We start from the raw sequence: 23,847 nt of genomic DNA, 5'->3' as shown, positions 1-23,847 counted from the left end.
GTCTGGGCATGTTCAGTGACGGTAAAACCTTTTTAGAGATGTGTCTGCTAAAATCAAAGATGTCTCTACTGCACACATTGCAAGTGTTCTTGTTTCAAAGTTCTCTCTCTCGGCCAATTGTTGGCAGACTTTTACAGGTAAGACAAGTGGCGCTTCCTTCATAAAAACCACACCTCTGCCAAATTTAAAAGGATGAGAGTACTAGAGTTGTTCAAAGGAAAAGTCTCAAGTATTCCTTAGCATGGACAAGTAACATACTTTCCACTAGTCTCCTACTCAGAAATGGCTTAAACTGTTCTGACTGACATATTCCCCTAAGTGAAAAATGGTTAAGTTTTGGCAAAGTTATACTGAAAACAGAACCTTATAATGGGAGCTGTCAGTCAACCTTAGTAATAGAAAGTGCTACTGATCTTATGCATAATAAAAACTGAAAAACTCTTATAACTTACCCGAGAAAATTCCAGCCACCTATATTGAAAGCGTCTGCTAAGGTTAAATATTCTTGAATACACCATCCTCCACACCAAATAGTTGGCAATAGTCCTGTTAAATCAAATATACTTTTATTAGGCACCCTGATTCATACGTGAAGTACACTGAAGCACCCAAGGAAGAAATATTCATCTCTTTCTGTAAGAGATGTTTGTTCCTGAATAGTGGATATTTTACCTCAAAATTAATGAGAGGTTGGAGGAAAAAAAGATAAAATCCTATTTCACAGAAGCTGCTGCATGACAACAACAATTTATGATATAAATTGTGTAATTATAACCATCTTCTAGAAGATGCTTACAAGTCCATATCCTAACATTATCCTAATATTACCATAAATACTTTTCATACAGTGTCATTTTTATTCAGGCATTCTCTGTTCAAGTAGTATTTGTATAAGGTGGTATTCATATTTGGACTATGAAGTGCTGGTAGTTAAGTAACTTTACAGAGATTATAGACTACATGGTAATTTTTTACTAGTGAATCAAAATGCTGGTTATCTATCTTTGTTAGTGAGACAGATAAATGACAAATTAAACTAAAATAATCAATAATTAGTTAGCATATATAGTCATCAGATTGTAACAGTACCTTTCCTTTGAAAATCTCACAGTACTTTATAGGTGTGGGTAACAACTAGGGGTGTGCAAAATGGGCCCTATTTGATTTGGATTCAGCCCAAATCAGCTGAATCAGCCTGATTTGATTTGCCCAAATCCAAATCTGAACATTCGAGAATCAGCAATATGGGCATAGACACAGCTTTAAATGTTTTTTCTACATACCTTGAGGTACCAGGCACGGCTCATGAACATTGCAATGCTGGGCAGATGGAGCATCCTACAGGAGCATGGAGGGGGGCGGGGGGAGAGGGGGAACGTGCTCAGCAGTAAACCTGGGAAGCACACGGGGGTCCCCCCATAACCCCTCCCATCTTGGCAATCAGCCATGGGGGGATCCCGCATGCCCCCCCAGATCCAGGGAGCACCAGTCACTGAGCTGGGAGGGCACAGGGGGGCCCCCCAGCGTGCTCTCTGGCAGACCTGGAAGTGGACCAGAAGTGCTTCCGGTCCATTCCTGGGTCTACTGCCAAGCATGCTGGAGAGCCCTCCATGCTTCTGTGGGATGCTCCATCTGTCCCAACATCACAACATTCACTAGTTGCTTGCTACCTAGAGGTACGTAGAAAAAACATTTAAAGCTGTCTGTGTCCAAATTGCCGAATATTTCCAAATCTCTCTGAATCGATTCAGAGAGATTAAAGCATCCTCTGATTCAATTCAGAGTTTTGGCCACCAAATCAGGCTGAATCTCTGCCAAATCAGATCAGGGACCAAAGGTTCGCACAGCCCTAGTAACAACTGTTGTGAAGATATGGGAATTCCATTTTAGCATGGAATGGACACATACAGTCTTTGACAGCATGTTAAGCCCACCCTGGAGTACTTCCCTGCCATGTTTTCAGAAGTCTTGTTATCTACATTCAACAAATTAAAGCTAGTACTAATATGCCTACCCCAAGCTACAATCCCACCTTCATTTGACTACATAGACCTAGGAAGTTTGATGAGCTTAATACCGTTGCACTGCTGTAATGTCAACTAGTGCATGCCCAACTGTAGCAGTTCAGGCCCTGAGGGTGGTTACATGGCCCACCTAGATCCCCCTCCAACACTACTCACCCCTCTGACCTCTCAGGGGTCCACCCCACGGTCTTTCCTGCCATGTCTTGATGTTAAAGGCAAAACAGGATAATTGCCCTTAGAACTCAGTGGACTTGGGCACCATCTCTGCCTGGCTTCTTTTCAGGCTCAACTGGGCCAGCTCAATTCAGAGCTTTTTCACACTGCACAGTCTCTCCATCTCAAGGGCATTGCCTCAGAGGGTTCCCCAGAGGACCATCACAGAGCTTGGCCCTTCAACCTTTAAATCTCTGTCTGGGCTTTGGCTTTCTGGCCTTGGCCCTCTTATGCTGGCTGTGCCCCTAAGTCAGGTCCACTGCCCCAGACCTCAGCTTCTGGGCCCCACCCCCAGATTCAACCTCTCAGGCATCAGCTCCCTCAGCCCTGGTATTGTCCTCTCAAGCTTTGGGTCTGCTCACACAGTCTTTGGGCTTCTGGCCCTCTCTTGCCTTCTGCCACCTTAGGGTCAGGGCCCATGCAAACAGTCTCTTTGGCTGAGGATGAAGGTCAGAGCCTGCAATCTAATCCTCCAGCAAAGAGGCTGCACCTCTCTAGGAGCTTCCTGCAGCTTCTGAGTCTCCCCTTACAGCCATTCCCAGTCCTCTGTTTTCCAACATAAGCACAGGTAGACTGCTTCCAAACTAAATTCCTTTCCCCAGCGTGGCTATGTCACACCATAATGAACAGGGATCCTGGTTTTCCCTGATTAAAAAACCCCCCCAATTTTCAGTTTTAAAAAAGTAACCTAAAATCCACATTTTCCATGTTTAAAATGAAACACTTCTAAGATATCTATCTAATCTATCTATCTATCATGGTGTTTCATTTTAAAACAACCAACCAGAGTGCTCCAGCAGCATTCTGGACAGGAGAGGGGTCAGTGGTGGCACAGCAGAGCACCACCATGATGGCGGAGATGGTGTAGCATGAACAGTCTAACTCATGTAATGAATAAACATGGCACCTTGCCTTATCTGCCTTTATAAACTTTCACTCGTAATCTGAGCAACTGGCAATTTGTGTAACATTTTTGGTGGAGAATGCGTGTGGGGGTGAATAAGGTTCTATGTTGCGGTTATTGATCAGTTGCGTGTTATCTGTATAGTAAGTGTTGTCTGTATATATGTTTGTCTGTCTATCTTAAAGTGTGCACACCGCCCGGTGGTAGAAGTGCTGGGTATAGTGGTCTCAGGTTAGACCAACCACTTAGAAAAATAGAGGAATACTTGGATACTTGGACAAGTTGTTTAACTTGGAAAGCTCACCTTGTGGGTTGTGGATAAATAAGAAGCTCACCTTGTGGGTTATGGACTGCCAGGATAGTCCAGACCTCCGATAGAGAGGGGTCCATTGTGTTGGTTTGAGTTTTGTTTTCAGACTTAGTTATCTTGGAAATTGGACTTTTTGGCATGTTTTTATGGATTTGTATACTGGATTTGAGTAGTAACTAACAGTAACTAACTTTAAGCAGTAAGAAAAATACAGGAGATGGAAGTTAAGATGTTGAAAAGAAAAACAGTAAAGAGTGAGGCAGATGTGAAAGATGTCAAAGATCCCCTGCCTACATATCTGCAAGATATAAGTCTTTTTTAAAAAAAATGTGCTGCAGCAGTTTGGTCATAGTCTTTCAACCAAGCAGGCAGTATCTGATGCATATACCACTGCCAACTTAGAAGACAAATTTAAGTACTATATGTAGAGATATAATATACCACCACACTCCATGAAAAAGGAGGCTGCAGCAATGTGGCTTTTACAGCAGGCTACTAAAACTCTGTTGAGAACAAACTGTGAAGCCTGTAGCCCAGAAAAGGTTATGGTTAAGAGCTATAAAAGGAAAGGAAAGCTGAAAGTTAGGTAAAACCTAAAAAAAGGAAGTGTTGGGATTCTAGACAGTTGCTAAAGAGCAAAATCTGCTGGGAAAAGTATTGCCATCAAAGTTAAAAGAAAATTGATAGATCCAGAAACCTGCTGAAAAGTAAGAGATCTCTAAAAGTGTTTGAGAACAGACTCACAGAACACAAAAAAAAATTAAGAATGGGTGCTAAAGAGCAGAGCCCAGCCAAAGTTTGTGAGAGCATGTGGGACATGTCAGTGGACGTATTGGTTGATATGTCAATGGATATGTCCCACATTACCACTCGTGGAAGAACCCTGCTTATTCCAGAGCAACAGACTATCCACATGTTATTGGGATGAATTGAATAATAGCACAACCAAACTGTATTTTGATTAAATTAATTGTGTGTGTGGTAAGACTCAAACAAATTATTTAACAAGGGAAAAATGTTTCATTTCCTCCAATGCAGCAACGTATGTGTACTGTCACTGTTATTCAAACTCCACATTTCACTTATTATTTCACAAAACAAATAATTCAGGATACAGGTATAAAAGATAACAATTTGCTAGATTTTAATGTTTCCATAAAAGTCGGTTAAACAACCCTGTTCAACCTTCTGATGCAAAATTTGCAAATAACCCAATTAACCACTGCCACTCATAACAACACACAAGTGCAAAGTATGTCTATATTGCATCTAGGTAAAGAAATCCTGAAAGTTTCAGAACAAGCCGAATAAACATTAACACATCATTAGTATGACATCTTCACAAGATAAGCTTCTTCAAAGACAGCTATTCTTAATATCATGCTGCGCCCTATAATAATATTGTTTATCAAAATAAAAAGTTTATATCTTGACATGTGTTATATGTGTTGTTAAATAAAATCAGTGTATCCAAAACTGCAATTAAAAACAAAATATCTTCTTATCAGACATGTAGTTTATGACCCATTCATCACTAATGTTTGAAGGGTCAAAGGGGGGACATGTAGCATGAACTGAACTAATGTAGCTGATGTTAACACAGAGTGTAATAATAGTGAAATGTAACCATGTTAGTCTTGTCCTGTAAGCAACCTGAAAACTCCATTTGGTATCCTTCTGCTTGACATAAGTGAATAAACATTGCATAGCCTTTATGTATGAGTGTGTGTAAAAGGGTGAATGGTGAGAGAATGGCTGAGAGACAGGAGAAAAATATTCAGCTTTGTATGTAAGCAACAAGGTGCCAAATGTAAGTTACCAACCACTAACTAACTAACAAACTGCTGAAGAATCCCTTTGAAGCTCAAGGGCACAAAGGAGATAACAGAAGAAGAAATTCTGCCAGACGGGCAACAAAAACACTCCAAGGCTAAGATAAGCTGAACACAAAAGAAGAACAACTACAAAAGCAGAAGCTAGGTATGAAAAAACCCCAAAACACTGAAACAAAGAATGCCAATCCCTATAAAAGAACAGTTTGAAAATGCTAAGTTGGGTGACTCTTTCTCTACTGCTGTTTCATCTGAGCACAGATGCATCTGTTCACCCCGCTCCAGCTGTTATTTTTAAATCTGCTATCTTCAAATCATCATCACCTACTCAATAAGCCCAGGTTGGCCACCCTGGGCTGACACTGAGCAACTATATCTGGTATATATGTGGATGAAATGGTTGTTTTGTGTATGTGTATGCCTGTGTGTAATGATGTGTATGATGATTTGTGTGTGTTTGTATGAATGGTATGTCCAAAACTCTGTCTAACTCATGTAATCAATAAATGCAGCACCTTGCCTTATCCCCTCCTTATAAAGTTTTGCTCGTAATTTGAGCAATTGGTAATTTGTGTAACAACAGAGGGGACAGAGTGGGCAGGCAAGGCCAGCACTTCTGGCTTCGCCTCCCCTGGCCCTGCAGGACGCAGTGATGGAGTGGCTGGCCCAGTGGCGTACCTACTGGGGTGGGGGTGGGGGGGCAGTAGGAAGCCATGGCCCGTGTTCGCTGTGTGGCCCTCCCACTCGCCCAGCAGGTTGTGGGCTTGTTCTGCTATTCGGGCCAGAAATTCTAGCCAGCACCCCTCCCCCTGCGGCCAGTGTGCCACACTGCTAATCTCCCTGTGGACATGCCGTGGGATGGGAGGCAGGGTCCCATACAGGCTGATTTGCCTTGGCCCCACACCCTGCTCGGATAGTCCCAGGGGAGCGCAAATGGAGGTGTTGGCCCCTGGGCACCAGGGACCCTTGGTACTCCACTGCCACCACCCCTCAGTCCCCACTGCGATGGCAGTACCATCCCCATCCTCCCCCAGCAGGGCCAGAGCAGGCGGGTGAAGACAGCAGTACTATCCTTACCTTGCTCCCTGCCTGCCCCCCCTCCATTCTTGATGGGCAATTGGCTAGTATTATATATGTGAGCAGCCAGTCAGTTCCCTCTGATAGGATCTAGGAGGCATCATCTGTTCTGTATGTAAACGTCCATGTAATTGAATAAAATACTGTATCTGATGGATGTTTTGCCACCACATTTGACATATACATGTATAATAAAAAGTATCAAAGAGAATGGCTTTCATGTTATAGCACCTGGATTACTTATCTCTACAATGAATGAATGCATTCAAGCTAGTGCTCAAAAATTTTAAAATTACTATAAGTTCAGCAATACTACAAGAAAATAATTCTACAACCCCTTCCCCCACCCCGCCTAACAACATGCACACACCCACACACACACTTTGACAAGGGGTTTTCTAAAGATTTCATAGACATTAGGGCTGGAAGGGATCTCGGAAGATCATCAAGTCCAGCCCCCCGCCCACAGGGCAGGAAGTCAGCTGGGATCATAGGATCCCAGCAAGATAAGCATCCAATTTGCTCTTGAAGGTGTTCAATGTAGGTGCTTGAACCACCTCCGATGGCAGACTGTTCCAGACCTTGGGGGCTCGGACAGTAAAGAAATTCTTCCTTATGTCCAGCCTGAAATGGTCTCCCAGTAGTTTATGACCATTCGACCTCGTCATCCCTTGGGGCGCTCTGGTGAACAAACGTTCCCCCAGATCCTGGTGGTCACCCCTGATAAACTTATAGGTGGCCATCAGGTCACCCCTGAGCCTGCGCTTTTCCAGGCTATAGAGCCCCATGGCTCTCAGCCTGTCATCATAAGGTCTGTTTTCCTGACCTCTGATCATGTGCGTGGCTCTTCTCTGGACTCTCTCAAGCTTCTCCACCTCCTTTTCGAATTGTAGAGCCCAAAACTGGACACAGTACTCCAGCTGCGGCCTCACCAAGGCCGAGTACAGGGGAGAATGATGTCCCGGGATTTGCTTGAGAAGCATCTATGGATGCAAGCCAGCATTTTGGTCGCTTTACTAGCCGCAGCATCGCATTGCAGGCTCATGTTCATCTTGTGGTCAATGATGACCCCCAAGTCTCTTTCTTCTGTAGTGCTAGCCAGCGTAGCACTGCCAAGCCTATAAGGATGCTGCAGGTTTTTCTTCCCAAGGGGGAGAACCTTGCATTTTTCGGTGTTAAACACCATCAGGTTCTTGTCTGCCCATTTGCTGAGCCTGTCCAGGTCAGCCTGGATCACCTCCCTATCTTCTGTTGTGGATGCTTTGCCCCAAAGTTTGGTGTCATTGGCGAACTTGGCCAGTTCACTCCTGACTCCAATGTCCACAACATTAATGAAGATGTTGAACAATATGGGTCCAAGGACAGAGCCTTGGAGGACCCCACTGGTCACAGGACACCATGATGAGTGACTGCCATCAATTACAACCCTCTGGGTCTGACCACAGAGCCAATTTCCCAGCCAGCAGATCGTGGTGGACCCAAGGCCACAATTGGCCAGTTTCGCCAAGAGGTGATCATGGGATACCAAATCGAAGGCTTTTTTGAAGTCAAGATATATGACATCAATCTCATCTCCCTTGTCCAGGTGATAGGTCACCTGGTCATAGAAGGAAATGAGATTGGTCAAGCAACACCTACCCCCAAGAAATTAAGAAATTAAACTAAACTATGCTGGCTTCACAATTATATTTCAGAGTAGAGGTCAGTAAACTAGAGTACATACGACAGATCTGACCTGCAGTAGATGCAGGGATTGGTGGCATGCAGCATCAGAGGCCAAAGAGGGGGTGCCCCCAGGCTCCTCCTGCCTGCTGCTGGGGCATTCCTGTGCCACACTCCACTTGATACCTATGCAGCCCCTGTCAACACTTCAGCCACTGCTCTCTGCCTTCACTGCTATATTTGCACTTCAGGAGAACCGTTGGCCATAGGAATCTACAGCACTGGGTGGCAATTGTCAAGGTTGCCAAATCAAGGCTTTATTTATTTATTTTACCAACAACCAAACCTTTTTTCACTGATTTTTACTAATATGTTTTACCCAACGTAAATGTAACCCTTCTACAAGGCCCTAGACAAGGGCAGGTTCAAATTTAGGGTTTAACACCAAACACAGTTTTAAAAGTGTGGTTGTCAATAAAGTTTGCAGATTATCAGTAAAAAAAATAAGTCTTGGCATGGCAATCCTGCTCGACTAAAGGAATGGTTTTACACTAGGCTGACCCCATACCTACTCACGGCAAAACCCTGATGCTCCTAACTGCACCCTGCATTGTGCTTTACCCATATCCCCATGCATTTCTCCCAACTGCCCTACCCCCTACTGTGAACTACTGAAGGACTACTGTGACCCAGTACTGTTACAGGCAGAGACACAGCAGCAGCAGCAACATGTGGCTGTGGGGAGGAGCAACAAGCTACAAAGTCCTGAAAGTGTGCTTCCTGCAAGGTGCTGTACTCCCGTGCAGACACCAGACCTAGAGACAGATGTCACACACAAGTTTAAGTGATCAGAAACTGGTTTAAACCTGTAACAGAACAGAAGTTCAGTGTACATAAACCAGTTTCAAAATGGCTGCAACTGGTTTAAAGATAAACCTGATGCATTGTGAGGGGCATGTGCATTATGCCCTTCAAACAGTGATGCTTTATTGTGGAGCTAGTTAGTCAGCTCCACAGTAAAGTGTCTTGTGTAAACATGCCCAGGGTTCAGTAAACACAGGCATACCTGAATGAAAACGATTAAGCAACAAACTAACTGTGGTACAGTATGCAACCTCTAAAGACCCTCTATCTTCCTCTAATTGACTACTGGAACTGAGGGACCATCTTCCAATTCCCAACTTCTATAGTCTTATAAGTAAGGGAGCATCTCTAAATTATAACTTTTATTGTTACAGGAGGCATATTGCAGTGCAGCATGTTTGAGAGTCTTGCTGCGAGGTATGGTAAGTTTGCAACCTAGCCAAGGTTCCCAAATGCATTACCTGTCTTTTGCAAGATTAGTATGATAAGCAACAGAAACCGGTTCCTGAGTTAGGCTAGTAATGATGATTACAAATAATTGTAGTTAGATCTATTACTCTTGTGTTATGCATGTAACTATTCCTTCCTTAAGAAAATATAAATGTATATTGTGGAATGAACCAATTCCTTATACAGAAAACTCTCTCAGGACACCTGTGCATTATAGTAATAGAGATGGCTAAATTAACTTGCACTGAGAGTTCCATGTTGCCACGGCTAAACTGCCCCCAGCTAGTTTAAAGTTAGTTTGAGCATGCCTATACTGCTCTGCAATGACGACTACAACGTATGCATGTCCAAAGTCCCCTAGCGTATGACACACAATATCTTGAGCATAGAAGATGACGTTACTGTATTACACAGCAAGGTGTATACTGATTTGAGCTGAATGAGCAACTGCCCATGAAGAATTCAATCAGTGTATTGAGCTGCTAATCCTGTTTGTGTGCTGTCTCCATTCAGATTGCAATACTAATGAACTTGTTTGCTATCCAAAATTGTTTAATGAGTGCTCTGGGAGAAAAATTTAGTACACGGATGGCTCAGTTTTTTGTGAATATTTCTTTGAATCATCATTATCCAACATTTAATATTTAGCCGGTGTGATTTGTCACTTACATTGTAGAAAATTGCTTCCGTTCTCAAAATGGATAATTTCTTTTAAACATAGTGCCAGAGTGATGTTGTAGTTGGTCCAGAAAATATGCAAAAGGAATGGAGTTTTATACAGACCACTGTTCTACTTGAGGTACTTTATGCCTGAAAGCTCAGCTAAATCTCTCCTAACTATGTAGTTGAACCAATAAAATGTATCACCCACAGAAACGCTCGCCTCATTATATTTTAAACTGCTTTTACCTCTACCTGAAAAAATAACATACTGAGATTGTCAGCTCTCTGGGGCCGAGGCCATCTTTTTGTTCTGCATTTCTGCAGCACGTTGTAAAATCAGATTCTTACCCTGGGGCACTGGATGACAAAACAGTGAATTAATAATAATAATAATAAAAATGTTGTGACTGGCAAGAAATCTGAACTCAGTTAAAGTGAAATCATCTTTTGACACCCTGGGGAAATACTCATAAAAATGTAATTGTCTGTACTCATGATATTGTATCTCCTGAAGTGATTTGGAAATTAATTCTCATAATCACTAGAATGAGACTTTGGATTGAAATGGGGAACTGATCTGCAGAAATATTTACTGGAACAATCTTAAATCAAATCTATGCAGCTTTCATTAATTTCACCTTTTAAATAGCTTTTTGAGGTTGAGAAATGGGATTTTACTATAGAAAACCTGATTCTTAATTTCACATTTAGGCAGATTTAAAGACTGTATTATAGGGATAGGAATTGACATTTGCAAAGGGAAAAAATACAGTTTTCATTCCTGCTACTAATTTTCCCAAAACAAATAATAATGCAACTTCCAGAGCAAATTGCGACATTCTAAATAGTAATCATTACAAGTAGTTAAAAAAAAAAGAAAAAAGCTCTGTGTTGCTACACAGTGGCTCTTTAGAACAGTTTACCTACTGTTTACTATTGTGCACTTCAGACAGCTGTGTACTGAGGACTCCCACAAACTGCTTCCAATCTTAAGTGTCAGTGTGCAGGTTGTGGAAGAATGGGTGCCATGTGCCTAAGAGAAGTAGTTAAGAAGGAGTTCTTGCACTCCCATGATGCAGATACTGCAATTCTGTCCCAATAATATGCCAGCCTCAGAAAGCAAGTTAGGCTTTTTCCATGCCCTTCTGTTGTGTCCCTTCAGAAATGTTAGGCACTCATTAACTCCTAATACAGTGGACCTAGTCCCTCCAGCAACTTCGGGATGGAGCCCTCAAATACCAGTAAATACTTCTGCTGTTTTATACTTATACAATAGGGCTGTGCAAAATTTCACCAGGTGTTTTGTTTCAACGCTGTTTCAACTCGTTTCAAGCTGGAAAAAGTGAAATCAAAATGAAACAAAAGGCTTTGAAACAGCCTCAAAACAAAACAAGGGCACTCAAAACATTTTGAGTTTCAAAGCCTGGCTTGCTTGCAGGACACAGAAAGTAGGGAGAGGGAGGGGAAAGAGAGGGGGGAAGGATTGCTCTCATATTGTTTGTGTAGCTGGCCAGTGACTGTCATCCTTTCCTGAGGTCCCTTCCAATCCCAGTGCTCGGGGGAGGGACAAAAAAAACAGCTGCACCTTAACACACACACAGTCAAAAGTCATGAGTTTTGCTTGTCAGCAGCTTGAGGTGAAGTTTCCCAGAAACCCCTACACCTACCTCCTTGAAACCTGGCAGACTGTGTCCTCAACAGGGGCTACTATCCCTGCTGTTTTCAGCCCCCTGCACCTTCACACTTACAAGTGACATGAGTTTTGCTCTGAACAGTTTGAGATGCAGTTTCTCAGAAACCCCTGCACCCAATTCCTTGAATCTTGACAAGGTTTGTGGCCTCAGTAGATGCTACCCTCCCTGCTGTTTTCATTCAAATCAGGCACGAAATGACAAGGTTATAGGCAGTTTTGTGATTCCCCATTATAACCTATGGGCAAAACATCAAAACAGCATCAAAACAGCTTCAATGAAATAAAACGGAACAGCGCTTTGAAATTAAACAAAACTTGAAATGAAACACTGTCTCTTTTGAAACAGCAAAATGGAAGTCGAAACAAAACGGTGCTCTTTTGCACAGCCCTATTGTATGTGTCCCCAGGAATGCCAACACAGCCACTGATGGATTGATTCTCCAGTGCTCTCCTGCTACCTGTGCTCTCATCCAGAGCACTGCAGTAGGTGTAAAATGCTACCAAATCAGCATTTCCACCCCCACTTTTCACTTTCTTAACTGACTTTATGAAGCGCAAAGCAAAGGAGAATCAGGTCCATAGCAAAGACATTGTTCAACAGCGTGAATCAGAAGTGCAAGGAAGGCATTAGTTTGAACTGGTTAAATTAAAGGATCCCCAATTATTGGGAGGCGGAAATTATTTTTATTTTTGGCACTGCATGATATTTTTACAAGTATTCTGAATGTATTTAAAGGTTTAAAAGTCTCTGTACTATTCTAGTGTTTCTCAGCTGATAGGAACATAATTTGTTTGACATATTGTGACCAAAAAATGTGACTGTATTATTAGCAATAACTCATTTTTCGAAAACAAAGTCAAGCTAAAAAAAGTGGACTGCAAAAGGCATGCATTACACAAACACCTCAAACAAGCAGCAGGGTAATCCATAAAGTCCTTAGGGAGCTTTCATCATAAAAAAAACATTGCAGAATGGGACAAAATCTGAGCACATACTGTGTTCACTAAAGGAAGGGCCCAGAGGCATAACAGGGAAGTTCAGTGCTGCTGTTGGTGCCTGTTATTTTTATGCTGTCCCCTACCCACCATGTCAGTGCCTGGGGCTGTTGAGTTCGCATAAGTAACTCCCCTTAGTTATGCTCCTGGGAGGGTCTGATCTTCCATCCTCTCATACAAAGTGGATGTGAAGCAGGGCCATCCTAAGCTGCTCCCATTGTAGCTCAGGCAGTTAGAGCATGGTACTAACAACACCAAGGTAGCAGGTTCGACTAAATGATCTCTTGAGGTCCCTCCCAGCCTTACTGCTCTATGAAGGAAGCACTTAATACATCCCACAAAGGTACAAGACTACATCAGATGCAAGGCCAAGGACAATCAGGTCCATTTTTGCATGGATGTATTTAATGTACCATCAAGTGCTGGCCTCATTGAAACAACTTTTTTTTCAACAAAGAAACTGCTTGAAATTTGAAAATGGCCTTACTATATATGGGGCCTAATGCCCTTATTCATGTAACACCGAATGCCTGCAAAAAGATTTGATCTGAGGAGATGCTGGAAGGCACCTGAAAAGCCCATTAAAATGACACCAGCATATAACCCTTACTTTTTCCTCTCATTTTCCAGGACTCTGAATAAATCTTTGAAGTATTGTGGTGCACGGACAATCACTTTTTCAGAAGGACCAATGTCTCTAAGATCAGGATAGAGTCTGATGTCAATCACCTTCTTAATGTACCCCAGCCAGTCAAACTAAAAGAACAAACAAAAGCTTAGTTAATACAGTTTACAAACAGAGATGACCACACAGTGATGAATTTATAAGGTTCTTTTTAGTGGCTGAGGGGATATCACCAATTTAAAAGTTAGAAAAAAAATGTACCTCATCAGTGTGAATACTTTGAAACTGCAGCAGAGAGGAAGCTGTATTGAAAGTAACAGCAATTATTTTCTACTGATATTCATTTGAAGTGTTTCCTTCTGCATAGTGGAAGCACTTTTAATTTTCTACAGAGAATTATATATATCGGTATTAATAGAGTAATTTTTCAAAACTTCACCCACCTCTGGGATCATGGTGCTAAGTTCTGAAATATTCATTTTATTGTACATATTCTCACTGGTTCGATTTTCGTATGGAATCATAATCTGGAGAACATAAAGGAAAAAAAAAAGATCTCCTAAGAAATACTCTCACATTATTTATTTCCATCATACCTGCCCATAGAACTATTTAATATGGCAGCTGAAGCAAAAAAAAAAAAAAATCAAAGCAAATAACTGCCTCCCAAATCTCAGAAAGAGATGTCAGCTACCATGAGCCATATTTTAAAACTAACTCCATTTTTTTTCACCATCCATATTTTCTCGCTTCAAACACAGTGGGTGCCTATAAACATTCTGGGAGGTTGCTCAGCTGAGCTCTAATGACAGTACATCAGAGCAGACTTGATTAAAAGAGTCTGATGAAGCGTGCTAATTAGCAGACTCCAGCCAGCCTCCGCTTCTCATGTATCAGCATCCCCACACTTCAAAATGGTGGTAGGGGTGCTTTATCTAAAGCTTGTCAAAGCTTTGTGCTCATTTGACAAGCTTTAGGTAAAACACCCCCGCCGCCATTTTAAAGTGTAGGAATGCTGATACACAAGATACTCTGTGCACTTTAATTAAAGCATTCCCCCTGTCCCTGGCACATGTAAAAATGCCCATTAGGCCAAATCCAGGTTTAATTCGAAGTACATCAATTTGGATTCCTACCACCATAAGTGATAGTATAATTTGGATCACTAATGCTCTATGAATTAAACTAGAAGTCCATTCCAGCTCAAAATATCTAGACACAAAGAAATGAGAGAGTAAAAGTAGGGGCATTCATAAAAGAGGAAGATTATGCATATTCAGCATCTTAGTTTGGCTTAAAATAGAAACAATGCCCAACTACAATGTACAGAGCCAGCTGAAAATTTTCTCAGAGTTCAAGGGGGGTGGATGCTGGTAGATGCTTGTTTCACCCCAACTGTAAGGTAAATTTGAAACTATGGACCCCATTGAAATTGAACAGGACACGGATAGTGACTCCAGACTTGGCAGTTTTCCAATCTAAACTTGTATGCTAAATTTCTCTGTTTTTTTATTATTCCTCAAGCCATACTGAAAGAGGTTTAAGTTCGTCTCCAACTCCACTCGCCATCTTTTTTATTGTCTCAGCTACTCCCATGGACTTGAATTCCTGAAGTCATCCTACTCCCTCCTCCTCAAAATTCCACTGTATTCCATTCTTACATGCATTAGTCTGAGAAATCTTTAAAATTATTGCACCCTTTGCTTTCTTCCTTCAGGAAATGCTTCTTGCTGTATATAGTCCATTCATCTAAAGCTACTGGAAATCTCAGTTTCCCAACATGCCTCCTAACTGTCCCTAAAAATTCCACTTCATCCATCATAAGACTTGATCTCTGAAATATTTTCCTTTCCATTCCAGCTGTTGTCCTGCTCCCTGGGCATGTACTCCCCATGATGTTCACTTAGAAATGAATATGGAGGGGAGGGGAGATCTACACATGCGTTTTACTGTGAAGTTGACTTCTTAGCTTCACAGTAAAGCATCACCGTCTACATGTACAGCACAATTACGCCACAGTAAACTAATTAACTCCACTGTAGGATAGTACTGCCTGACATAAGTACTGCCCTGTGGTGGAGTTATTTAATGCATCATAATATATGTGCAAATACTGACCAGGGATGGCTGGAACATGAGGGTGTTACAATGCAGGGAGCTGCCTGCTGGCTAGCCCTGCACTATAGCACCCTTGTGCCCCAGCCAGCCCCTCAGCAGCACACCGAGTTGGGGTGAAGCAGCTCCAGGCTGACAGGCTGACCCCCTAGGCTCCCTGCCAGCCAGAGCTGCATGCCCTGACTCAATGTGCTGTAATCCCAGGCACACATGTAAACACTGCACCTGGGAGCTATAAACTCCAGCCCAAACTGCACCAGAATTTATTCAAGTGCATTAATAACATGCGTAGATGCTCCCCAATACCGTATTTATTAAGAGCCTAAAATGCAATGAAATCTACAGCTCGTCTTAAAGCCACATTAAGAAATGTATATAAAATATATAAACATATATATAAAGCCCATTGAGCTTATTAGATTGGATAACAGAGTCATTGGACTTGCCTCTTTATATATGTGGGGGTGGGTTATGGAACTTGGTTCTTTTAGAGAGAGATTGGCTAATTATCAGCCATGCTATTTGTTTTATAGTTGAATGTGCATTATTCACCCTGAGGGCTGTTATGGTCCATTTCCTCTATGAAATGGCAGCTTCACACAGGCACTTAAATCAATGACAAAAATCTGTAGGTCTTTATCAAAGAAATTTCTGGAACGTTGCATCCATTGACAGCAGCAGTAAAGAATAGAATAAATATTTCTTGCTTTATATATTGAGATACAATAGGATACGCTCATTAAAAGCAATGGAATTTTACAAGAGGTTGTCTTGAAAAAAATAAGTAAAGCTGAACATTTGACTTTATGTATTGGGTTTAATAAAAAAGTATTTTTTTCCTTCATGGACAGAATGAATGCTCATTATAACTACCATCTCAGTGTAATAATTTAGGTCCCGCAGTGAACAACGACAACTATGAAGGAGGAAGAGAACAGATCTTTAATGATACCACAGCATGGTTTTCCTCCATCTTGATTCCCCCCGGGATCATGTTCAAATTCCTCAAGTCGTAAGACATTCCCTTGTAAGGGACTGTCTCCAAAGTCTAACCCTTATCACTACTCCTGGATCACCCCAAGTTCTACAAAGCCTTCTGTTAACAGTAGCATCAACCATCAACATAACTGGATTTAAAAGGTGTATCTGAAAGTGAGGAGGTCCAGGTCAAAGGCAAGGTACTGATACTTTACAAGAAGCCTCTTTGCTATTGGCCATAGGTCCCATGGTCCACATGAGAGGATACAGACATAGTTACCTGTGTTAGTCTAAAATCAGGCAGAAGACTGGGTAGATATGCACCTTTACAGACTAACTAAATCGGAGCTTTTGTAAGCAGAGTACTTACTTAATCCACATGAGAGGAGACAGAGAGATGGCTGCTCTCCATGACAGTGTACAGAAACCTCAAACTCTATGGCAGTTTTGAGGGGCAGCCCCAATTTAAGCTAGTTTTCCACCACTAACAGAAGGATGCTAATTAAAACACCAGCAGGATGTGCAACTACCAGGAGCAAAACTCCTGCAAAAACCCTGTGGCTTTTTGATTTGGAGGTTAAAATGCACAGGGCCACCACAAAGGTTGTTAGCCTACAACCATTCCCCAAGTCAACTGGCAATCCCAACAGGTTGCAAATTTCTATCCCTCAGTAGGACAGTCAGGAACTCCGAGGGCTAAATGCTCAGTACATGGCATAAATTGGTTTAGTCAAATCTTGAAGTCAATCTGATCCCACAAATCAAAAATCCTGCATGATTTCTGGCCCTCTTAAGTGGTGCCCATGAGGGGGATGATAGGCCCCTGCCAGACATTCAGATAAGGACATGATAGGATCTGATGCATGATCTATACAATCATGCCTCCTGTCATGCCCCATGTGCATGCAAGTGTCATGACTGTGGAATTGCACATCAGATCCAATCATACCTTACTGACAGTGCCAGGGGAGCCAGGATCATGATAGAGCTTGCAGCTGCAGGGGCAACCCATTACTCCCACAGCTGCAAGCCCACAGCTGATAGGCCTCAGAGCCACTGGGGTTTCCCAGGTATTTCCACAGTTGGAAGTCCACATGCACTTCATGAGCTCCCATGGCTACAGGCCCCATCAACTAACAGGAGTCCCAGCCATGCAAGTGCATGGGGCACACCAGCAACTCCACCCAGTCAGCTGACAGGATGCCCAGTCACAGGGGAGCACCTGGCTATAGCATCGATTAATGGCATGATGGGAATGAGCCACAAAGTTACTACACATTTTTTGTGGAATAACTTGGTGACTTATTCCTTGTTTTACCACACCATTAATTTGTTGAATATGTGGCTGGATCACAACTTAAGGCATGATTCATTGATTAATCACATTTCAAGTGTATCATGTGGCAGGGGCCATAGAGAGCTAAATCTAGTATTACTGTAAACTCCATCCTTCCAGTTGGAAACGCCTATGTCCCACTTCACTCTGCTGCCACATTTAGTCTGCCTCTGCTTTCAACATTAAGACTATTGATCTCTACTCCTAGTGTTGTGGGCAGGAGGGGAGAAGGGAACAAAAGATCCTTTCTTTAGTATTCCATTTTAGAAAAAAGACTGTTGGTCCATGCAGCCTCTGCACTTCCTAGATAGGTTCAACTGGATATCTGTTTTTTCCATCCTAGCCAAATGCTGCAAGCAATTACAATTGGAACATTGATTGTGCAATTGTGGGACAATTGGTTTTGTCAAACAAGAAGGTCCCAACAACTCAGAGGGAGATAAAATTCTTCGAGATAGCAAAAAAATAAAATAAAAAATGCCAGGAGGATGGCTAGCCATAAAACTGTTTGACAACATGTAATAATCCTTAATGGCATACAGTTACTTGTCAAGCTTTTTCAGAAGAATTAGTTATAAAAGTATCTCACTGCACAACAGGGGACATATATGGCTAAAACAGCCTATATCAAAATACAATAACTAATAATTATTTTCAGGTTTAAAGAATGGAATTTACTAATATGGTTATTTTTTTTTAGAACAAAAAGTGAGTTAAACCATTTACTAATACAAGAGGCTTGCTCCAGGCTTTTCTTTTTTGTATTTGTCCTACCCTTCCACAACACCTTCCATGAAATATAATTACAAAAGCTGTTAAAGTAATGGCTTCCTTTTGTGCTATTTTAATATGCTATTTCTTCTCTTAATGCACCTTTTCTAGCAGTTAGCTGTAATCACACATTAGAAAATTACTAACCTCAGCTAGTTTAATTTCCAGCCTTAGAACTGACTTCATATCTGACTCTGCTCGTGTTGCATTGGCACCCAGAAGTACTGCTATATCAACCATGAACTGCAAGAAGGCATCTCTGTACTGTAAGGAAAGAAGAATTGCATGAATGTTGCATTCGCTTCTGAGCACATCTGTACCAGTAGTATCAAAGAGCATAGCTAAAGCCTCAAGAAAAATATTCGGCATTTAGGTCTATACTTCAAGTGGAAAATAAGCATTCTGTGAAATAAGTTCATTTCCATGACAGGAAGCAACAGGAAATTACCCTGCATCAGGTATTGTTGTGACAACATAAATATAAATATCTGCTAAATACCTTGTCACAAGGACCTGAAAAAGGAAAGGAAGGACTGCAAATTACAGATCATACAAAATGACATTTGTGTTGGAGTGAGACAGTTTAACAGAAAAGACAAACAATACACGTTTATTTATTAAATATATATGCACGGTCCTAAGACACCGCTGCAACAATTCACGCATCACATTCAGTTTGGCTTTGTCGTTTTGGAGATCCCAGATCCCCTGACAGGATTGGAGGGTGTCTTATGGAACCCTACTGGCTAGAGAATCCCCAGGAATAAATGTGTACTCCAATAAACTACCAATATTTCACTGTCTGAAAACATAGTTCAATGGATTACAATATTTCCTAGCCAGAGGGATGGCATTGTAAAATTCACTAGCCCATCATGGAACAGGAAGCATGTGGGAGAGGAAGGATAACAACATGGATGATAGTAATGGCCAATGTCCCCCCAGAAAGGTTTAGTGGATCCATTTTCAGCTTTGTCATAATTTCTTAGTGTTGGACATTAAATATTTTTCAATCATACTTGGTGGAAAGGGTGTTGTAGTTGCCAGATACCAACATAATCACTGAAAACTTGAACGCTGCAACTCATTCACAATTCTGGAGTAGCTAGACTCCAGAGAAAAGTTGCTCCAGACTTATCATGGTTCTATGATGGCGCTCTGAGCAGTTGTGAGGAGAGAGTATACCAAAAGGGAAGGGTCATGGCAAGAAAAGGAGCTTGAAGACCATGGAATTGAATTAGGGACCTTATTCTCTGACTAAAATAACTCTAAAAACATTTGACAGTGTTGATCTAAAATACTAGAGTTTGCTACAAGATTGATACTTGGCGTGATTGACCTGCCTCATGCGCTTCAACTGAACTGAGCCAAAACTGTTTCAGAGGAAAGGCAGGAAGAGGTAAATTCTTACTGTTATTGTTTAAGAGGAAGAGTGACATGCTGAAGAAACAGAAAAAGATGTTTTCTGTTAAAATTAATGGTAGTTGCGCATAAGCAGGAAAAGAAAAAAAAAAAATCAGTGTCTATTCTCAGTTTGAAGCTCATCAAAAAAGAAGAATTTTCTAGTAGACAAATGGTTTCTCAAAGCTCAAGTGAATAATACTTACAGCTTTAGCTTCTGTGGTGTTATCAAAGTAGTCTTCACGTGATGACAATGATAGGGTTGCTTGGTCTAGCTGTTTAAACAAACAAGGAAAGCATATAACAGTCCTTATATAATCTGTATTAAAACACACCTGTACCCATGCACCTCCAGAAGGACTGGTATTTTTCTACCATTATGACAGGTAGCAGTATAACACTGTCCCAAATAATAAATTGCACAAAAATGGCAAAAATTCTACAGGAGCTCACAGAAAGAGAGCATTGTAAACTACACGTGAATGACATTAACAATACCCCAACCATCCTGCAGTCAACCCCAATAAAGCTTCAGGAGCACCTAAATACATATGAACCATGAAAAATCCAAAGTAAAACCAGACACTGAGGTTGTCCTGCTTTTAAGAAAACAGTCCACAGAACATTTTTAGATGGTCATTAATGTTCATGCTGATTTGCTTTCATTCTGTAGTATAACAAAACTATGACAAGATATTTGCATACTGCTGTCAGTTTTTAATTAGAGAAAGCTTACTGTAAACGCATATTCTTAATAAAAAACCTATTCCTGGTTGTCTCAAAGCACTCACAGGACTCAGCTCAGACAGAAGTCAAAGTCCCTCCTCAAGCTCATAATGGTTAGCATAGTTAAGACACTTCAGTTTCTGCAGCAAACAACATGCAGGAGAGTGACATGTTTAGCATTGCATTTGTCTGCCTTTCATTCCCCAGCCTGAATCCAGTTTACTGGATACCTCATCATCAGATACTGGATACCTGGATGAGGTATCCTATAAACTCAGGGCAGTCTTTGGCACCTATCCAAATAAAGGGCTCATAACTCAGACCTTATGAGTGATAGTGAAATGCTTTAAGCACCCCTCTGTCACCATGTCTTGAGGCAGAATTTAAACCTAGTCACCCACAAAACACTAATAAAGATATTAATGAGGTTGCAAACAGCAGTTCTGATGTCACAAGATTATTTTTCTGCAGCATTTTTTCTTTAAAAAGGCCCAATGCAATAAAGAAAGGTTAGATTCCTTTATATAGTTTCAAACTGGCATAATTTAAATGGAAAGAAAATAAATATTTAATATTTTGTATTTCAATTTTAGAAGCTGAAATAAAGAAATAGATAAACAAGCAAACAAATAGCAAACAAATATCAACTTTTCTATACTTCCAACTATTTTAAAGCTTTTTAGAAAAAAAATCATATACAAAAGGAAAACAAGTAATTCACAGAAATTACTTTCCCTTACACAAGAAGTCAGGAAGGCTCCTTTAGTTGTGTAAAATTTCATTACTATAAATATATAAAAAGTTTAACAATTCTTGAAAAACACTAGCAGTTTTCCCTTTAACGTTCCCAAAAGAAAAGAGAACTCCAGTGCTAATTTTTAAGATATCTACATCAGCAATAATGACTTCAGCTGATTTGGTTTGTACAATAAAATCTTCAATGGTTTAAGCACTTAAGTAAACCTTTCTGACCCAAAAATGAGGCTTATACTCTTGGGGGAGCAGAGAGATTTCCTACCAAAAAGTATTATACTCAACTTGAAGGCTAGAGACAGACATTACACATAAACCACTTTAAGTGATCAGAAACTAATTTAAACCTATAACAGAACAAATGTTCAGTGCACATAAGCCAGTTTGAAAATGGCTGAAACCGGTTTGAAATAAACCTGGTTGAAACGCAGTATCAGACTTAACTGATTTGGGTCAAACCAGTTTATGCAATGTCTGTCCCAGTCCCCTTGCTGGTTTAAGATAAATCAGACTCCCCCAGCATCCCAACACACTCTCTGGCCCGGGCTGATCTGGGCTCTCTGCTCCACAGCAGGGCTGGCCCCTCCCCTCTGCTCTATGAAGAACATTCTGGTTGACCCCAAGTGGAAAATTGTGAAAAAAGCAAAATGTGAAAACCTTAACAACCTTCTTTAGCATTCAGGAAAGGGTCAAAGAGTTTGAGTAGAGAGAAAGTTTTGAGTGGATTTTTTTTCCTTTAAATATTATGAAAACCAGCTCATTCATGAATCTTTACCAGACAGAGGGGAAACAGATTTTTGCTGTAAATAGATTTCGTACCATATCTGCCTTCTTAGAAATTCATTATCACTAACAAAGTAGAATATCGGCAAATGCATTCTGAAAATCAAGCTCCTAATCAAACTACCAGTATGTGAGGAGTACCTTAGGCATTGGTGGTGTGTAGTAGGTGCACACAGGTGCACATGCACCCCTGAGATTGGCTGTTCACCCCCTGCAATTGGCTGCTGCCGAGACTCCCGGCAGCGCCTGTGGGCAATCACCAATCGCCACCCCACCCCCTTGCTGCTGACACTGCTGGCAGCATCTGCGGGCCGTCACTGATTGCCGCTGGCTGCTGCCAATGCTGCTGGTGGCGTCTGCAGGTGGTTGCCAACCATCGGTTGGTGCTCACCACCTCCCCCCACTGATGACACCACTGCAGCCACCTATGGGAGCTCCCTGCTCACCACCATCACTCCCCTGCCGCCAACACTGTTGCCTGTGGGCGGTTGCTGTGCCCCTCCAGCTTCCAGGGGTATGCATCCTTCATGACCTTAGGGAATAACAGGATCATTCATATTGTGCAATTCTTTGATTACATAGTCTCAGTGGAGACACATAGGAGGTATACTCCACTGCTAAGAGAAATTAAAAAGGATGCTTTTGTTCCAATTGCCCATTTTAGTGGTTGACTTGGACCTGATGGATTACTGGAAGAGACAGTTACCTAAGCTGTTTCTTGCAAAATATTACTTATGCTAATTCTAGTGTTTCAGCCTTTTGAAAGAGACTTTTGGCTGAATTGCTCCTGAAGAAGGCCAGGTAGATTTGCACCTTAGACTGAAATAAAAATATATGTAGCATAAGCTTTCATGAGCTGGGGCTCACTTTAACAGAAGCTGTAAAAGGCCAGGTGCCTATCTGCCAATATCTGAATATCATTTTGATGGAATCAATACCTTTGTACAGAAGCCTGCTAGTAAAAACAAGAAGGTGACTTGTTATCTTGATCTACTGTTGACTTGACTTTAAAAGTAGAAACAAACTCATTAAGGGACTGCTGGAAATAATTAACTGAAATTCATCTCAGTTGGATATGCCTGCCTAAAATTACTTTTTAAAAAAAATTGTTATAAATAATCCATCTAGCACCAAAACACTTCAGTCTTAAACAACATTATATACTCAAAATGCCAGAGTATCATTTGCAATATAAGGACCATCAATTTTATTTCACTGTGGTAACTAATATAATAATTTTCCACATCATCCTTTATGTCTCAGTGGTTCTTAGCCTTTTTAGTTTTGAGGCACCTCTCATTAGAATTGAGGCAGCCCTCAGAAAATGCTAGCTCTTAGTTCTCACTCTTTTTTGACTAGAGAAAATTTATACAACAGTTTTTCTGTTGCAAAGAATTCAGAAGACTACAAAAGGTCAGCATGTTTTGAATAGATTCATTGAAGTTAGGGTCGGAAGAGACCTCCATAGATCATTGAGTCCAACCCCTTGCATAGACAGGAAAGAGTGCTGGGTTCAGATGACCCCAGCCAGATGCCCATCCAACCTCCTCTTGAAGACCCCCAGGGTAGGGGAGAGCACCACCTCCCTTGGGAGCCCATTCCAGACCTCGGCCACTCTAACTGTAAAGAAGTTCCTCCTAATGTCCAGTCTAAATCTGCTCTCTGCTAGCT

At 41.4% G+C, this 23,847-nt stretch overlaps 1 protein-coding gene across 1 annotated transcript in view; it reads right to left on the bottom strand.

Annotated features, from left to right (window-relative positions):
• The window catches only part of PHEX (phosphate regulating endopeptidase homolog, X-linked), a 192,918-nt gene that overhangs the window by 121,434 nt on the left and 47,637 nt on the right, over positions 1 to 23,847 (bottom strand). Inside the window, exons 6-10 of the mRNA XM_019524133.1 lie at positions 20,121 to 20,189; positions 18,661 to 18,777; positions 13,757 to 13,840; positions 13,299 to 13,444; positions 453 to 546 (exon numbers count right to left, since the gene is read on the bottom strand). Of these exons, the coding sequence (XP_019379678.1) occupies positions 453 to 546; positions 13,299 to 13,444; positions 13,757 to 13,840; positions 18,661 to 18,777; positions 20,121 to 20,189 (510 nt within the window). The remainder of the gene's footprint in view (positions 1 to 452; positions 547 to 13,298; positions 13,445 to 13,756; positions 13,841 to 18,660; positions 18,778 to 20,120; positions 20,190 to 23,847) is intronic.

The sequence above is a fragment of the Gavialis gangeticus genome, unplaced genomic scaffold (assembly GCF_001723915.1).
Source record: "Gavialis gangeticus isolate Ggan-Ray unplaced genomic scaffold, GavGan_comp1, whole genome shotgun sequence".
NCBI lineage: Eukaryota > Metazoa > Chordata > Crocodylia > Gavialidae > Gavialis > Gavialis gangeticus.
The sequence above is the reverse complement of the archived record's forward strand: the minus strand, read 5'-3'. Positions and strand labels throughout refer to the sequence as shown.